The sequence below is a fragment of the Bacillus rossius genome, chromosome 14, assembly GCF_032445375.1.
Source record: "Bacillus rossius redtenbacheri isolate Brsri chromosome 14, Brsri_v3, whole genome shotgun sequence".
Classification (NCBI taxonomy): domain Eukaryota; kingdom Metazoa; phylum Arthropoda; class Insecta; order Phasmatodea; family Bacillidae; genus Bacillus; species Bacillus rossius.
In genome coordinates, this window is record NC_086341.1 from 10,734,500 (window position 1) to 10,752,848 (window position 18,349).

At 36.5% G+C, this 18,349-nt stretch overlaps 1 protein-coding gene across 2 annotated transcripts in view; it reads left to right on the forward strand.

Annotated features, from left to right (window-relative positions):
* The window catches only part of LOC134539137 (phospholipid-transporting ATPase ABCA7-like), a 100,927-nt gene extending 83,518 nt beyond the window's left edge, over nt 1-17,409 (forward strand). For both annotated transcript variants that reach the window (XM_063380885.1, XM_063380886.1), the window contains 8 exons: nt 47-157; nt 749-859; nt 939-1,136; nt 1,874-2,008; nt 4,990-5,186; nt 7,735-7,972; nt 9,695-9,785; nt 11,238-17,409. In XM_063380885.1, the coding sequence (XP_063236955.1) occupies nt 47-157; nt 749-859; nt 939-1,136; nt 1,874-2,008; nt 4,990-5,186; nt 7,735-7,972; nt 9,695-9,785; nt 11,238-11,275 (1,119 nt within the window). In that variant the 3' untranslated portion in view covers nt 11,276-17,409. The remainder of the gene's footprint in view (nt 1-46; nt 158-748; nt 860-938; nt 1,137-1,873; nt 2,009-4,989; nt 5,187-7,734; nt 7,973-9,694; nt 9,786-11,237) is intronic.
* The last annotated feature ends 940 nt before the right edge of the window (nt 17,410-18,349 follow it).

Sequence of the window (18,349 nt, forward strand, 5' to 3'; positions counted from 1 at the left end):
TTACAGTTATAAAGGTTGTTTGTGCAATTGTTGATTTTGTGTTTAGGTGGACCCAGATTTCCCGGATGACGAAGACAGTGATGTCGCCACAGAGAGAGATGCTGTACTGAGAGGAGAGACGAATGACAGTGTTCTGGTGCTAAAAAATCTAACCAAGGTGTGTGGTTGATGAAGTGCACATGCAGTCTTATACTATTATACTGAAAAACAACTGTGGGAAAATTCATAACTTGGCTTATTGATAGTATCTAATTTTTTTTTATTGTTTCTTTGGTAAGGTCTCACGTCGCACAGTTACATATGCACAAAGGTTTAAGGGAAAGGTTTTTTGCTTTTGTGCCTGTGCAAGAAAAGAAAAAATGAAAAAAATGAAATTACTTTAAAGATGGTATGACTATCCTGTGGTTACAAAAAATTTCCATTCTTCTAATAATTATTAAATTCATAAATTTATTTGGGAAATAAACCAACCTGAGAATTTGCGACTACGTTGACCTAATTGGCACTGCAATCTCATTTTGTAACATACTTGAAATGACATAACACTGATAAAAATTTATACTGAAGGTACAGTATTCTGCACCAATGTTTTATTCCTGACAATTATCTACTGACATATTTTTTTTTTACTTTTTGTTCAACCGTTCATATATTTTTACTTGGTAGTAAAAATATTTCCATTCTTCATTCTTATAATGTTAGTGTTTTCATTCTTTTATAAGATTTTTTTTTTTTTTTTGATTGTCAGGTATACGGCACGGGTCGAGCCGCCGTCAACCACTTGTGCGTGAGGGTGAGGAAGGGAGAATGTTTCGGCCTCTTGGGGCTGAACGGAGCGGGGAAGACGTCCACCTTCAAGGTGAGTGTCGCAGCGTCTCGAGCCCTCGCTCGTCGGACCCGGCCCCCCTGCTGTGACGGCCGGCCTCCTGTGTCGCCAGATGCTGACGGGGGACGTGTCGGCGACGGGCGGGGACGCCCTGGTGTGCGGCCGCAGCGCCCGGCGGGAGATGGACGCGGTGAGGCAGCACCTGGGCTACTGCCCCCAGTTCGACGCGCTCGACCCGCTGCTGACGGTGCGAGAGCACCTGGAGCTGTACTGCCGGCTGCAGGGCGTCCCCAGCGCGCAGATCCAGGAGGTGCTTTCCGTTCCGACGATGTTCACCGCTGTCATTGAAACCCGCCAATTGAAAAATTTTCACAAAGCTGGACGCACGGTTAACTGTCACGTCCGTCCGTTACCCATCTGTCCGTCAATCACGGTACCTCAAGCCAATCGGAAGGCCCCGAAAAATTCCGTCCGTCCATCAAAAGCTTTCCGAGCTTAAACTTTCAACAGACTGACGGATAAAAAATTATAAAATCTCTTGAAGGTTAGCAATGTATTGCCAGCTCCCTTTACTATCTTAAAAAGGTGTTGCGTATTTTGTGTACATATTTGTCTAGATGTTGCCATGAAAGTTTTTTTTATTTGATACAAAAATTGGCCGAGATGTAAAAGTGTAAACAATTATGTAAGGTTAAACTGAAAGTACATTAATAAAATATCAAAGCAAAAAAAAAATTGGGTTTATAAGTGTTTTAACTTTTAAGATCGTCAATCCACTCTACCCTATACAAGAGCAATTTTCACACTTGTTAAGCCGTATAGTCAGTTGGCAGCATTGAAATGGAAAGTATGTAATGGACGTGTGGATCATCGTTAATCGCTTGGCCTGTTGACGGATGGACGGACACGATGGATCATTGGAAGTCCAAATTAAGTCAAAATCTTTGTTCTGCCCAGCCATAAGGAATTCTGTTTGGCGCGTGTACTGTTTTCTTCTTTTTGTCTCTGTCTGCGGTCGTTGTGCTGATGGCGGGGGGGCATCTGCAGGTGGTCGACAACGGACTGAAGATCCTGCAGCTGGGAGCGTACGAGCGGGCGCTGGCGGGCGACCTGTCGGGAGGCAACAAGCGCAAGTTGTCCACTGCCATCTCCCTCATTGGCGACCCGCCCCTGGTGTTCCTGGTGAGTGCGCACTGCATCACCGCACAGTGTGCTGCCAAGACACAGTTGTTGTATATGTTACAGTTGGTACGTGTGTTATTAGTATTGTAAAGTTGGTGTAATTTCCGTGTTGTGTATTTGTTGTCTTGTTAAAGAATGGCCTGCTGGGCGTTCAGTCATATTGTGGTGTTGAAGCAGTAAAGTTATGGAAACGTCTACCGTCTTATTTCTTAACAGTCATAACAGCAGTCAGGGTGCTTACATGTTCAGGGTTAAAAATAGGGATGGACCAATCAGATCCTCAAATCCCTTAGTATTGAAAGGATTCAATATTTGAGGAAATCAATTGAAGAAAAATATTGAAATAAAGTTAATAAAAAAAATTCAACACTGATGAAATCTGAAGTTCACTAGGTGAATTTTTTCTTCGTACCTGTCCTGTTACCATTTCCTAAGATAGTGTATCTGTAACATATAATTATACATATAAAATTACAATATTTATTGATTCTGGAAACTTAGTTTGTGAAACATAAATTTAAAGGTTAGAATGTTTCAACGCCATAGTTAATATTTTTCATTTCTTGTACATTATTTTATTTTTTAGTTTTTACCCTTCAAACCTAGATTCAGATTTGAGCCGTTTATTGTAGGTACTCTTTGGGATTCTAATTTGAGATTCGTATTCAATACAATTTGGATTCGACCCATCGTTATTTAAAAACCTTTTAACATTCTACCACAACCACAAAAGATAAACAGTACGTATATGCATTGGAAAATTCATAAATTAAAATATTGTCTCTTTGCTATGATCTTAGTGATTGAGTAAGCACTAGTTGCTACCATTAATTGGATGACTATGTATAATGTGAGATGCTTAAATATGTGCAGGTATTTTCATTGATAGATGCTTAAAAATTAGACTCATGTTTTTATAAGTACAGCGATAATGTATGTTATAACCCGTTAAAAATGAATTTTGAAAAATTTAATCCCTATCTAAAAACCATATCAAGAAAATTATATTTACAGATACTTCAACTTGCATGAAACTGCATACATTTCAAAGGTTTGATATATTGGTTCTATTATGATTATTTGATTTTCTGTTAGATTTTGGAATGAACCAACATTATTATACAGTTGTTTGTTTTGGCTATGACTTTTGCAACTTCTGCATGCAAAGGTGCATTGGGTGTAGAGGGTAAAAGTAGTGGGTTAAAAAATTACTACCCAAATGCATGATGACATCATATGAATTATTTTTGTTTAATGGTGCAAAATAACTAATTTACTAGTGCCATTTAATTTTTTGTTAAAAATGATATATCAAAATTGTTTAATATTTTCTTTAAAATGATATATTTAACACATAATATTTACTTGTTTATCTAAACTGCAGTACATAGTTTTTCCCTATTTTTTTTTTTTATATTATATAATTTGCAAACCACGTTTTTATTTTGCTATGTATAAGCGTACCTAAAAATTTGTAATTCCTACCCACTTTCACCTTCTACACCTTTCACAGCTCCTTCGAGTAGGTGTGGAGATGTAGCACCCAGGTGCAGACGCTGCAGTTTCGCTGTTTGAGACACTTTTTTTTTTTTGAGATTTTAGTTACAATCATTGTGTGGCCTCATGCTGAAAGTGATGAACTGTTTGCGGTCATGCCATGTTTGGACCTCCGAAAATTTGTGTGATTGGTTAATAACTTTGCATGAAATGCACTCATCAGTACCTCCATGTAAATTACACCCTGTCAAGTGTTCTTTTCACTTTTTAAGACACACTTAAAACATTCCTTATTAATAAGATTGGCATTGGTTTATTTTGTTGAGATAGTAACCTTGACCAGCAATTATATTTTTATTTTATCTGTTGTGCCACTTATTACACATTCAGTGGATGCTTTTAATCTATAATATTTCACTGACCATAAATGAATACCTATAAATTAAATTTATTTGTTATATCTGTGTATCAATACATCTCACACTGTGGTGTGAAAGACAGTGACCATACCAGTGTGATTGGTTAATAACTTTGCATGAAATGTCCCCATCTGTAGAACGATGTGGTGGCAGTAACTTGGGAACTACTTCTGGTGGCAAGGACGCCTAGTTACTGCTTGGTTTGCAGTGGTTGTTGAAAGGTGCGTACTGGTGTAGTGGTTGTTGAAAGGTGTGCACTGGTGTAGTGGTTGTTGGAAGGTGCGCACTGGTGTAGTGGTTGTTGGAAGGTGCGCACTGGTGTAGTGGTTGTTGGAAGGTGCGCACTGGTGTAGTGGTTGTTGGAAGGTGCGCACTGGTGTAGTGGTTGTTGAAAGGTGCGCACTGGTGTAGTGGTTGTTGAAAGGTGTGCACCGGTGTAGTGGTTGATGAAAGGTGTGCACCGGTGTAGTGGTTGTTGGAAGGTGTGCACCGGTGTAGTGGTTGTTGAAAGGTGCGTACTGGTGTAGTGGTTGTTGAAAGGTGCGCACTGGTGTAGTGGTTGTTGAAAGGTGCGCACTGGTGTAGTGGTTGTTGAAAGGTGCGCACTGGTGTAGTGATTGTTGAAAGGTGTGTGCACTGGTGTAGTGGTTGTTGAAAGGTGCGCACTGGTGTAGTGGTTGTTGAAAGGTGTGCACCGGTGTAGTGGTTGATGAAAGGTGTGCACCGGTGTAGTGGTTGTTGGAAGGTGTGCACCGGTGTAGTGGTTGTTGAAAGGTGCGTACTGGTGTAGTGGTTGTTGAAAGGTGCGCACTGGTGTAGTGGTTGTTGAAAGGTGCGCACTGGTGTAGTGGTTGTTGAAAGGTGCGCACTGGTGTAGTGATTGTTGAAAGGTGTGTGCACTGGTGTAGTGGTTGTTGAAAGGTGCGCACTGGTGTAGTGGTTGTTGAAAGGTGTGCACCGGTGTAGTGGTTGTTGGAAGGTGCGCACCGGTGTAGTGGTTGTTGAAAGGTGTGCACTGGTGTAGTGGTTGTTGGAAGGTGTAGTGAACGGGCGCGTGTGCGGCAGGACGAGCCGACGAGCGGCATGGACCCGAAGGCGCGCCGCTTCCTGTGGTCGTGCGTGCAGGACGTGGTGGCCAGCGGCCGGTCCGTTGTGCTCACGTCGCACAGCATGGAGGAGTGCGAGGCCCTGTGCACGCGCGTCACCGTCATGGTGAACGGCACCTTCCGCTGCCTCGGCAGCACGCAGCACCTCAAGTCCAAGTAATAACGCCCGCCTCTAATTACCGAGACTGAGCCCTAGTTTCTTTGAAGTAGTTATGGGCCCGTCCGCTAGACAGTAGTTTCCATGATATATTGCTCACATAACTACATTAATTTATTAGGAGAAGTAATGTATAAGCTATTATCAGGCAAACAAACCAGTGAAAATTCGCTCTATTTAGGTAGCCACTAATTTTGTGGTGTGTAATACAATGAGTTTTTGCACCTCCTACTCCTTTATTCATTACATGACGGTTTATTACAAAACAGCATCAAGTATGTTCGCATCGATTATATTAGTTTTCCGCCGCCAAGGAGATAACTTAATACAACCAAAAAAACATATTAACTAAAAACTTTGTATGAGAACCTCTATTCCGATTTTTTATTTGCTGGTAGTTATGGGCCCGCCCAATAGATAGCGACACATGTCGCGTGAAACATGGTTTCAGTTTCCACTGTACGAGTCGCACTTCTTTATTTCCCTCCTTGTTCTGTGACGCCCGCCGCCCTTCTTTGTTCTTCCACACGCATCCCGGCCCAGATGTACCTCATGTCATGTTTCCATAGTGGTGACGCATGGCTCGAATCCACTTTTTCCCCAATCTGAACCTCAACCTCAATTCTTAAAAGAGTGCCTCAGATCCAAATCATACATCTCGATTAGGGATGGGTCCATAGCTCATAGGTCAGTCAAATCCTTGAATACCCCCAAATCTCTTGTATTCGAAACATTCAAGATTCGAGGAAAAAGATTTAAAGGAAAATCTTTTGAGTAAATATTCAAAAATTAAACACTGGCAACTCCTAAGTTTACTAGACTTATTTATGTTTATCTTTGTTCCGAAACGTGAGTAAATGTAATTTTTGTGTTTGTTAAATAGACAAAGACATAATTTGTATTGTGCTATGCGCAATTAATGTGAAACTTGTTTGCTGAGGGGGATCTCTGACCTCAGCCAAAGAGAATTATGTTTCCTATACCTAATAATATAATAAGCAAGGAGATTCACTTATGTCGTGTGTGGACTCCACGCACACCTTTTTTTTTCCATCCACCAAAACATTTTTGTAATAAATAATTATATAAAGGTACTGACTTAATTACATCCATCCCTCACTTAGCATGACTAATGCATTTCTAAAAATGTTAGTGTTATTCAAAATCACGTATTCTGAAGCATTAGTCTCCATAAATAGCAATGTGTTCCAAAATGTGTAGGGCAATATTCTTTATGTAATTTAAATGCGTAGAATAACACTCGACGATAAATATGACACAACATTTATCTTTATAAGCCTACCATTGAATACTTTGTATGGAAAATACCACACTGCATAGCAATAGATGGTTTTGTACTTATCGTCACATACCATTCCACAAACTTTCCTAACCATTCTTTACTGGCAGTTAAACCAATATTACAGTCCGGATATTTACATTTTAATTTTTCAAAAATTAAAAGTGCTTATTCGCGTATGCCTACTTGGTTACACCAATCTTGTCAGACCGGGATTTTTTTTTTTCATTTCACCATTCATTTAATAACCTTTTCTTTGTGACTCATCTGTTCATTTCTTTTCCGATATGTAATGTCAAATATATTCCCGCTATTAAAACCAACAGCATCATACTTATTTAAATGTTTGAAAGAGACCTTATTTCAAATGATTGTGCGCACAGTTGACTTGCTTAAAACTAAAGTGCGACCAACATAAGCCTTCATAACAGTCTGCACGTCATAATACTTCCAGTTTTGTCTCAAACACAATGCATTATGCTCTCACATGATTCCAATATGATTCCAATATGATTCCAACTGCATGTGCAAACGTACAGTTACCGGCAGACGAATGGGCAGACGTTGCTTTGTGCTGTGTGCATTCGAGTTACCTGCCACTGGCCAGACCGAAGTTCATCACGGCCCGGTCTGTCTGTTGCCGGGCGACAATGGCACGGCACGGCGGCATACGCGCGGACGTAAAAAACATTTGGTTCGTTTACGCTCCGTTAGCTGCAACTGAACTTGCCGTAGCTGATGTTTGTACAACAGCCGATAGCGTAGTCAAACCTATGTAGATGTACGCATCTCTTCCTCCCTTGTATGGCTAACTGTGTGTCACGGTAAATCTGTTGTTTACCGAGTTGAAGCAGGCTTCGTGGCATCTTGTCAGAATTATTTTGCCTGTGACGATTTTGTGCTAGTTGAAATTTAAAGACGTGCTATGCGTCATGCCCGACTTTTTTTTTGCCTGTGGTGATTTCGTGTTAGTTGAAATTTAAAGACGTACTATTCAAGACTGGGGCAATAAAATTAACTTTGCATTAAATTAATTCGCACAATTTGAAGACGTGCTAAGTGAGGGATTGGTGCACTTAAAAATATTGAATGTCTGTAGACTGTGAATATTTACGAAAAGTACTGGATTGGTTTCTATCCATAATGCCCATCACTGTCGTGTACCATGTAGACTTGCAATATGTTTCTATCCATAATGCCCATCGCCGTCGCGTAGTGTGTCTGACCGAGTGCGTGACGGCGGGCAGGTACGGCGGAGGCTACATGCTCACGGTGCGGTGCAGCGAGGAGAAGCGCGCCGCGACGCTGGGCCTAGTGGCGGAGCGGCTGCCCCGGGCCCAGATGAAGGAGCAGCACTACAACCAGCTGCGCTACGAGCTGCCCCAGGAGTCCCTGCGGCTGTCCCAGGTGTTCCGCGACATGGAGCGGGCCAGGCGCGACGGCCTGCTGCTCGACTACTCCCTGTCGCAGACCACGCTCGAGGAGGTGATTCCCCGGTCCCCGTCCCGGGTTCCCTCGCTGCGTGGGCCTTCCCTCAGCATGGGAGGGTCAAGGGATCGGCTTTGAAAACTCTGGATAAGTCGTGGGAATTCCTCAGCAGGGGCGCAACAACAAGGGGGGGGGGGGGGCAAGGGTATTTTGCCCCCCCCCCCTTGATGTGGTGGCAAACGGGGGCAAAGAAAGTGCTGTGTAATCAATTTTTAGATACTAAAACTGCTTAAATAGCACCATTTTCCACCTTGAAATACAATTTTTTCCCGGGGGGAGGACTCCCCGCTTCAATAGAGGGGGGGATCTATGATTCTTATTAAAAGGTATATTGTCCCCCCCCCCCTCCCTTTGGAAATTTAGTTGTTGCGCCCCTATTCCTCAGTGATTGTAATTTGAGGGGAAATGTCATGCCATCACCAAGACTTTGAACATTTTTTTTTTTTTTTTTTTTTTTTTTTTTGCAGATGGTGTTTTTAGTGCATGGTCGTACTCTCTGTACAATGGCGTGTGCAAGGTTCTGTTTGTAACGAGTGTAGCTACAGGGCTGGTGGAGGCTGGATTGTATTTATTTATTTTACACAAAATTACAAAATACGTCAATTATCTGAAAATGTTTGTCAGAAAAGTTTTTTAATCTTGGTCATGGAAATTTTTGTACAGATTTGTGTGGACGTCCTGCTTCCCAAATATTCGTGTTCTGTACCATTTGTAATGACCTTAGCTGTTGACAAGGTGTTACACAGGAATAAAAAATTAAAAAAATATTCAGTATCCGGTTTGGGGTCACATTGGTCAAATCAAAGGCAGTTCGGGTTTCATTCCCAGTGGAGTGAAACCCTGGAAGTTTCATGTTTTGGGGGAACCTGATGTACGTTGTAGTTTTTTTTCTCTCTCTGGGTACTCGTGTTTTCCCTACACATTCATGCCGTCAGTACGTTCCGTTCTCATCGCCCATCATCCTTCTCTCGTGACTGCGGTGTCGGAGAGACGTTAAGCCCTAATTATTTATTTGTTTGTTCAGTGTATGCAAGATGTTCCCTGAAGGCTCAGGCCCACATGCTACAGTGTTTTTTTTTTTTATAATTTTTTTTTTAACTTAAAGGTTATTTCTAATATTTTAACTCTATACGGTACCTCCCTTGCATTTGTTACCATACAAATATTTTCAACAGATATTTGCTTAGAAGTCTTCGTAATTTTCATCACTGGTGCAACTTTTTATATTCCTGATTGCATGGTCAATAATCTGGATTAATAATGGTAATTCAGGATGCTTAAAATATGTTTATACTAATTTCCGAGTTTAGTCATGAGGTTTCATTAAAAAATTCCAAACAATTTTTTTTATCAGATGGTGGTTTTTTAAATACAGGCAAATATGTAACCAAAATTGTTATGTTAGAATATGTAATAACTAAATGTTTTACAATTTGCATGAACGTAATTAATTTTAGGTTATAAAGTTTAAAACTTTTTCAGAGATAATTTTCACATGCTATAAGTTAGCAGTCACCAACTATTTGTAAACAACCATTTGTATCTGTAAACAGAAGTAGTCACAGAAAATAAAACAAAATGCAAGTAAATGAAACACTATTGTAAAATAAAGTTTCATGACTTTCAGCACTATTTCTGTTTGTTTAGGGACCTTTTCATGACCAGTTCTTCAATTTCATTACGTACGACACAAAAGTACTAGCATTTTGGCTGTTGCAGGTCTTCATGAGATTCGCGAAAGAGCAGATCATCGATGAAAATGCAAAGAAGCGGGGATGGTGCGGACACTGTGTAGCATGCTGCAGTTCATGTGAGTACGCAAGTAGTTGATAGTTTCAAGTTACATTCATTTACATGTTTTATCAGCTATTAAAAAAATTTCTCTTTAAGTTTAATTAAAAATTTCAGGGTTCCCACAGAAAGAAAACATCTGTAAAACACAACGATTTTAAAAAAAAGTTGTCTTTGAAACTGGAAACCACAGGGAAATTGACAATATCTTAAGATAAAAAATTATCAATATTTTGTTATGTCTTAATTTTTTAAATATGTGTATGTATTTTAATCAAAAATTGGGATGGCCTTTATAATCTGTATATGATTTTTACTTAAGTTAATTTAACACAAGTGATACAAACAACAGTGTATGTATTCATTTCAAGCACAATTGAATGTCTTTAGTCTTTTGCCTCATCGTTATCACAATAACTAATGTATTTTAAAGTTTTATCAAAGTAATACTATACCACATTTGTATTACCCCAATAAGCCGCATCCTCAAATAAGCCTCGCACCCCTTTTTTTTATTCAGACCATAACAAATTATATTTGTAGTTTAGAATAAGCCTTGCACTAAAATTTTAAAAATGTAACTTAGGATCATATTACATAACCAACCAAACATAAATTGAGTTGAAGGTTTTCTGTAAAGCTAATAATGTTCACTGTACTTAAGTTGATGTATGCCAGTTATTTTCTCCAGCTCTTTATTCTTGCTGCAAGAGTACTATTAAATGAATCAATATTTCCAGTCAAATTCTTTATGTAGGATATCAGCCGGTAAATAATTTATTTATGGCGTAACTGTGGTTGATAACGGGAATGGTCATGGGAGGAAAAAAAGATTCATTAATGTAAAATGGCCACCGATCACAGCTGCAGTGAAGTGCCATTCACATTTTGGCCACAAATTACCTAAACGAATGCTATGTTTCAATGATTATAAAAATAATAAATTGGGAATTGCTGACGAAGTACACGCAACAAATTCTCACTTAGAAGTACAAAAACACCATCACTCAAAAACAGTTCTTTTTTTTTTTCTTTGAGTCACATTTACAACTTTCCACAACACTGTACTTTCTTCCATTAGTACAATTTCCCATTTCATCATATTTCATCATTTTAGGATATTAAAGCAGTCCTAGATGATTGCAACCACAGACCTTCATTAAGCTTTGCAACTGCTTTCTCACTTTCAAACCACATGCAAGATGTGTCCATTAAGCACTAAGCAGCTTAACCCACTTTGGAAACATGGAAACGGAAAATTCAGGGAAAGTGGCTGAAGTAAGAGTGGAAATCCTGTATTTAAAGCTTTGCCTGTGTGATACCAATGCACATAAACACATTGCTTTGCAGTCTGCATTGCTGAAATGTTGCCAAAATACAGATATTTTCCTTTGTCTTATAATCTGTCATTTATATTTTAAAAAAAAGTGGTAGAGATCAGACAACTTAATTTCACGTGTTTTTCTTTCAGGTTTTGGTGGTTGCTTCAGACCGAGGGCTGAAGAATAGAATATTTTCTTTTCAGCAAATGAACTACTCAACAATGTTTTCATTCATCAGAGACATCATACATATTTCTATATTGAGTGGTTTCTCTCTTTCTCTGGTAATTATTACAGGTTTTTTAATATTGGTGTGTCCACATTTTGCACATACATTTTTCAGTCTTATTTAATATTTAATATGAATTTATTATGAATCTACCCTCCCTTTGCGTTCCCCGTCCAATTCACTGGGGTTTCGTTGGCAAGCAACATTTATATACGCTGACCTTAAGAAAGATAACCACAGTCTGAGGAATTAGCTATCCAAATTCAAGCTATTCGTTTCATGATACCTATTGGGTTTAGGCTACTTACTTGTTTTCAATATATTTTAAGTAAGTAATTGTTTATAACATATTATGTTAATCTATCAGGAATGCTTACGTATATTCTGTTATACTGACTAATCATGTAGTTGAAAAAATTATGAAATTGTTGACTATTAGAAAAATGTTGCTAGCATTAGTTTATTTATTATGTAGATGTGTGTGTTGTGGTTGAGCACTGTAGAGTGTAAATTGTGTAATGGTTTGAGTCCTAGACTCTCAATTGAGAATTCTACTGATACTAACGTATTGTAAGGCAGCAGGCTGCCTTTTAGTGCTCGCGTCAACTACTTGTTTATTTCGTTTAACTTAAAGTTAAGATTGCGTTTTTAACTTTTTAAGCACAAGTTTAAACCTGAAAATCATGGAAACATACTTTTATTTTACTTAAATTACAGATTAAAAAGCATTTCCTTATTCAGTTGATAAACAATTGAAAAAATAAAACTATCAGCATTGGATTGATTCAAAAATTTACTGCTGTATTGAAAGATATATTATGCTTTAATGACTTAAAAATTTCATCCTTAATTATAGTTTGAAAAAACTATTTTTTGGTCTGTTTAATTAAAAATTATTGTAATTGAATTTTTAATACATTAAAATTTCGATAATGTTTTTATAACATAGTAGGAATATTGTTCTTTAAATATGACTACTTCAGTTAATTAAGCTGGAAAAGTTTCATTGTGCCCTCATAAGCATATTTTCTTAGTTCGAAAAACTATAGTGCCATTAAAAATTAGTCTTATAGGCATTAGGTCGTAGAACAGCATTGTGTAGAAGAAACCTTATGCATAGAAAGACTGATTTTTTTTTCATTTGGTGCCTGATTTAATCTTTCATATTGGCACTCATGTGAGATAACATGTGTTTTTGTTTTAAACTGTCCTATTTAAAAAGGAGTCTTTAAGTTCAATCAAGTCTTTAAGTTAAAGTTCAAATTTATCAATCAGTCTCAAAATACTGAGATTTACAAATTATAATTAATTTATCCAAATCTTGCTTACATTAAAAATATATATACTTAAGTAACTGAAATTTCATATGTATAAAGTGTGTGAAGTACAGGTTATAGCAAGTCGGCAGCAGCGTTGCCTTACAATATGCAGAGCTGCCAACCATTACGGATTTTCCGTAATTATTACGGATTTTAACCCCGAATTACGGAATTACGGAACATCGCTGGTTTATTACGGAAACGAGGCTTTGTGCTGCATGGTAACGGAGAAAATTCCGTTTCTGCTGTGCGTGTTTCGTGAACGCAGTTTGAATACATCGCTTGGTTGCTCAAATAACGGAACTAGTAAGTGTGCGCATGTACGATGTACTGTCGAAATAAGTAAATTAATTCTCGTGGTTTCAAATAATAATGGGATGGTATTACGTCCGTTGTACGATACAACTCGTACATATTCTCGGACTTATCGTTTGAAGGCTACTTAAATCACGATAATATTTGTACGGTACTTTGGCTAACCTGTGTTATGAACTTTCGACTTAAATATTGAAAAGAATGGCCATGCTTGTCGTTTTCAAATATTTGGAACGCTACGGTTTTGTAATGTATGCACGTGTGACTTTTCGATTGCACATGGTGGAAGGGATGACTGTAGACGGCATATTGAATCAAAGAAACATGCAGAACATTTTAAAGCCGTGACTAGCAATAAATCTATAGCTTCGTTTTTTCACTACATCTGAAGAAACGAAAGTAACGAACGCAGTTATTGTTTACAAGTCCTTGTGTTTGTCTTGTTGTTTGTTTACATGACATTTCTTATTCAACCAGGATAAAAGAAGCAAATAAAAAGACAGTTGTTTTAAAGTTTAACTTTGAATACTTTGAATTGAAGATTCAAAATATCCAGTAAAATTATTAATATTTCTTACATATTCAGATGATTGTATTGTTCAAATAGATTTTTTTTATTCATTAATTTGCATTGTATTCATATTTTTCTTTTTCTTTTGCATATTATTGTCTTTGTTTTATCTTGTGAGTGTGTTATAATGCCCCAGGAAAAATTTATCGTGCATGATTTACGCGTACTTTTTCATATACCTAATTACCATTACTGATGGGTGTGATTTGAGGTTGGCAGCTCTGAATATGCGCTGTAAACTATGCATAAATGTTGCTCAGTCAACATGGCTTGTTTTTTTTTTTTTTTTCACCAACTGATTTTTTCAGTTGCAGAGTGGAACATCCGTTTTGCATTCAGGTCCACTAGTATTGAGTGTATTATCATGTTAAACAGTATTTTATCACATGTAGTGCGTGACAAATTTTTTTATGTATACGTAGTTAGATGTTTTATACATGTTACTTTTGATGTACATCTATTTATGGAGTATAAGCATCGGTAGAGTTAACACAATTCTATCCATGCCTTGTTGGTAGAGTAAATTAGAGAACTGTATTAGTTTTACATGTTGAATGACGGCAATGTTCTTAGTGTTTGGTTTTGTATGCTGTTTCGGTGTTGTTTAAGAACTTTGCATTGTGATGAGTACAGTATTGCTAGAGCGTAAGTGCGTGCAAAATAAAAATAGGTACCCTGACAGTTCCACATATATTTAAGTTGTTGCACGTGTTAATATGGCAAAGCAGACATATGCCAGCCACGTCAACCAATCCTCTGCAAGCGGACATATATTTTTTCCTATGCAATCTGAAACAGAGTATAAGTGTCTTGTGTCCGTACTTGCGCTGTCGTTACCTCCATCCTCCGATACCATGGCGCACAAGACTCTTTGTCGAATCTCAACATTTCAGTGCAAGCCAGCTATCATGTTAGCTTTACAATACACATGGCAACTCCATTTACATTGCTTTTGAAATTAATTATTCACAAAACTCTTTGGTGGTTTGAGTCCACTATTTCTCGAATCCAAATCAACATTCTCAAGAATCAGGAATAAAATACAATACAAACAAAAACACACTAAATAAATTTAAAAAAATTAAAACTATTAAATTTTTAATTTTTAAAATATATGCATATACACAATTTTTTTTAATTAAAAAAAAACAATAATCCCTTAAGTGCTAAACATATTCTGCGATGGAGATGAACACAATCATTTCTTAAGTAGTTTCTTTGAAGCAAAATAATCTAGTCCTTGGCAACTACACATGTTAGTGTTTGAATTTCTTAGTTGCTCTTCATCAAATATTTTTCTTCTAATTTTTTTTCTCCAGATACAATTGTTTGGAATACTAAAGATTTGATGAAATTTAAGGGTATGATTGGCCCATCTTTAACAAAAAAAATAAGTTTCCTTTCAAATAATGCAAACAGAACCTCGGATACAAATTTTATAAATTAGGCAAAATTAAATCTCTTTAATATTGACTCTTAAATATGGCCTTATTTTGTATGTGAGTATTTCGCGGCAAATAAAATTTGTGTTTGCATGTTCATGTTTTTTTTTTTTTTTTTTTTGAGCATAAGAGGTACCAGTTGCAGAAAAATACACAAACTTTACAGAAGAAAATGTTGTAGGCTTGCAAAAACGTGTAAAGCAGTGGATTCAGGTTTCTGGGCCTGCTTGCTGTGTGCCATCCCAAACAGTCCAGTCCGTCTCATAGTACGTAATGGTGTGATATTCCATCAGCTATTACAAAATGTCAGACTGTCCTTACAGCCCTGGTCCAAGATGCGTGATTCGCTTTCTCACCTGACCACCGGTATACCGTGCAACAACTTAACATCAGCACGTGCCTTAATATAAATAATGTAAAGCATGATTTATGTCCGTAAGGGAAGTTTTGCATAGCTTTTATTATTATTCCCATTTTGATGAAGTAAATTTGAGAAATATATAGCCAATAATGACAATTAATTTTTCATGGTCAACAGGATGTCGATTTCCCCAAACATTTATGAAGCCTTGCCATGACTATGGGGCAGCTCTTACCTGAACTGTTGGCGAGATATGCAAGTTGGCAATGCATATTGGAGCTAATCAAACCAGATCTCTGCAACACGTGGACATTGATGGTTTGTCAAAAAAGAAACATTCCTTTAAAGATTTAAATAGTAATGCTATGCAAAAAAAAATTTTTTTACGGACAGTGTAATCATGATGCAGCAAGGAAAATGTGTTCACTTGTTACATATATCGATTCTGGTATTGTGCAAACAAAGTGTTGGGAGACTGTTTCTTGCTGCAGTTTTCCTACTCGCTAGCCTGTGATGTGATTGTGATATTTTGTGGTAAGATACAAATTTTGAGAAAGGTTGGTCAGCGTCGGGTGCTATAAGCAACGCAGGTAACAAACAATAAATATTTTTTAAGTAAATGTTATTAACTATGTATGTATAATGATATTAACTGAAAGCAAGCCAGTGGGTGTATTTCAGTGTGTAACACCACAATCCTATAAGAGCAGCTTATTTTAGTTTTTTTCTATTTATGTTGATTTACATAGTTTACATTTTATAAAGTTTTATCATATTTTTTTTTTCATGCACTCACTGTCTCACAGTTAAAAATTCAAAGTATGAATAGTTATTTTTAAAAAAAAAAATTATTTTATACTGAAAGGCTCATAAAAACATGGTCTCAATCAATAACATTGACTCTTATATACATATATAAATAGAAACACTGGGGTATTGCAGTGTAGAAATACTTTCTCTCTCGCCTATCTCAGCAAAGGTAGAGGAATGTAACGTGTTTCTTCATTTTCTCCTTGAAATTCTTACTTGCATGCCAAGTCATGTCTCTTTGGCAAAAACACATACATAAAACAGTTTTGCATGCCAAAAAATATGCCAGAATTGTGTGTAATTCCTTCGTAATGTGATGACTAACTATCATCATCCATGGGAACTAAGTACTTTGTCCAAAAAGCTGTTTAAGAATTGGCAAAAATTTTATTTTCATTGCATTTATAAGGCAACCATTAAATTGATACTATAGGTGTCTATAAAGGAAACCTTTGATAGACAATGCTTTCTCAAAAATTATTTTAGCCCTAAAGTTTTGTTGTAATCTTCAGAGTCCTGGATGACTGCATCATGAAGTTGAACTGCAGGCTTTTAATAATGTGATGTCAGACTTTTTTTTAAAAATATAATTTGTTTTTTTATTTCCAGCCAAAATTTCAACAACCCATTCCATTACACATTTGTCGTCCTACTGCAGTACAATTATATTGTGCCATACAGTATTTGTCATACAATTATATAAATTTCTTATTCTAACGGGACCACTAATAATGTAATGGCAATGTATTGTGGCAAAATCTACTAGTAAACTTTTACTGGTAAACTTATCACTGGCTTGCATTCAGGCCTAATAAATGGCTGTAAACTTAATATTTTCAGCAGTGGTGTCCATACAGAAGTATTTGTTATTTAGTACTTAGTAATTTACACCTTTGTTTGTATGTGTAATAGTATATTTACTGTTTTCACAGCATATATGTGCAAGATGTATGTATTTTATTTTTTTTCTTTCATTTTCAATTTTGACTATTATTTTGTATTGCTACCTTACAATGGCTACATGCATGTAAAAACATGGAAATTTCAGAATTCCTTCAAATTTAAAGGGGACAATTTAGTCTCTCATGATTATTTGTGAAAATAAGCATGTTTTCATTTGATTGTTTCGTACAGAAAAATCAAAATTTTCTTCAAACAATTTTAATTGATGGCAAAGGTTTAATGAAATCAAAATACTTAATTTTTAACATGTTATTGAAGTGCCTGCAATGGTACGTCAGCATCATTTGTTTCGAATAAAGATTTTACTTACAGTGAGTTTTATAATTGAATGTTAAAATCTTAATTAAAGATCATTTCCTCAACTTCATATCAGTTCGATAAACTTGTAAACATTGATGGCTGTTATACACTTGCCTGAAAATATTTAATGCTTTATCAATTTTGTTCATAAAGTGGGTAAAATTTGCATGTTCACAACATACTATTTTATTATTGCATTCATCAAATTGCACTGGATTTTTCAAACATGATTGACGTAAACATACATTGGCCATTTTAAAAGCGAGTGTGAACATTGAAAAAAAAAGGGGGGGGGGGGGTATGTTTTAATTGCTGTCAGATACTTCTTCTCTCCTTGACATACAAGTTTTAAACTTCATTTCATTCCTGCCCCCCCCCCCCCCCATCCCCCCTACAACCTACAAGTGATCACCCTGGGCTCTGCATTTAAGTGAGAGATAGTCTCACATAGCTATATGAACCAACTAAATACAAATTTAGTTTTAAGGTTCATTCTCACAAGCTAATTATTTTTTTATTACTTTTATTTAAAGGATATTTTTATAATTTCAACAGATCTTCAATAGATGTAGTTAATGTAATATAGTGGGTGTAAAGGATCATGTTATAGCTTCGTAATTATCACTTGCAAGACTAGTTACACCCATCATATTAAAAAATAAATTCCTGTGAAAATATTTGTGACAGAAAACCAAATGCAAGGGAGGTATCAAGTTTATATTTAAAGGTAATTTTTATAATTTAGTAAAACATTTTTTCTCTAAAATCAAAGGATATGAGAGACCTAGCTTTAAGTTACAAAACGGTGAGAAAACATTAGGTAAGTGTTTATATTTAAGTCTGTAAATTGATTTTTTTTTTTTTTTTTTTTTTTTTTTTTTTTTTTTTTTTTTTTTTTTTTTTTTTTTTTTTTTTAGGGAAATATAGACATTTAAAAATAATTTTTACCTT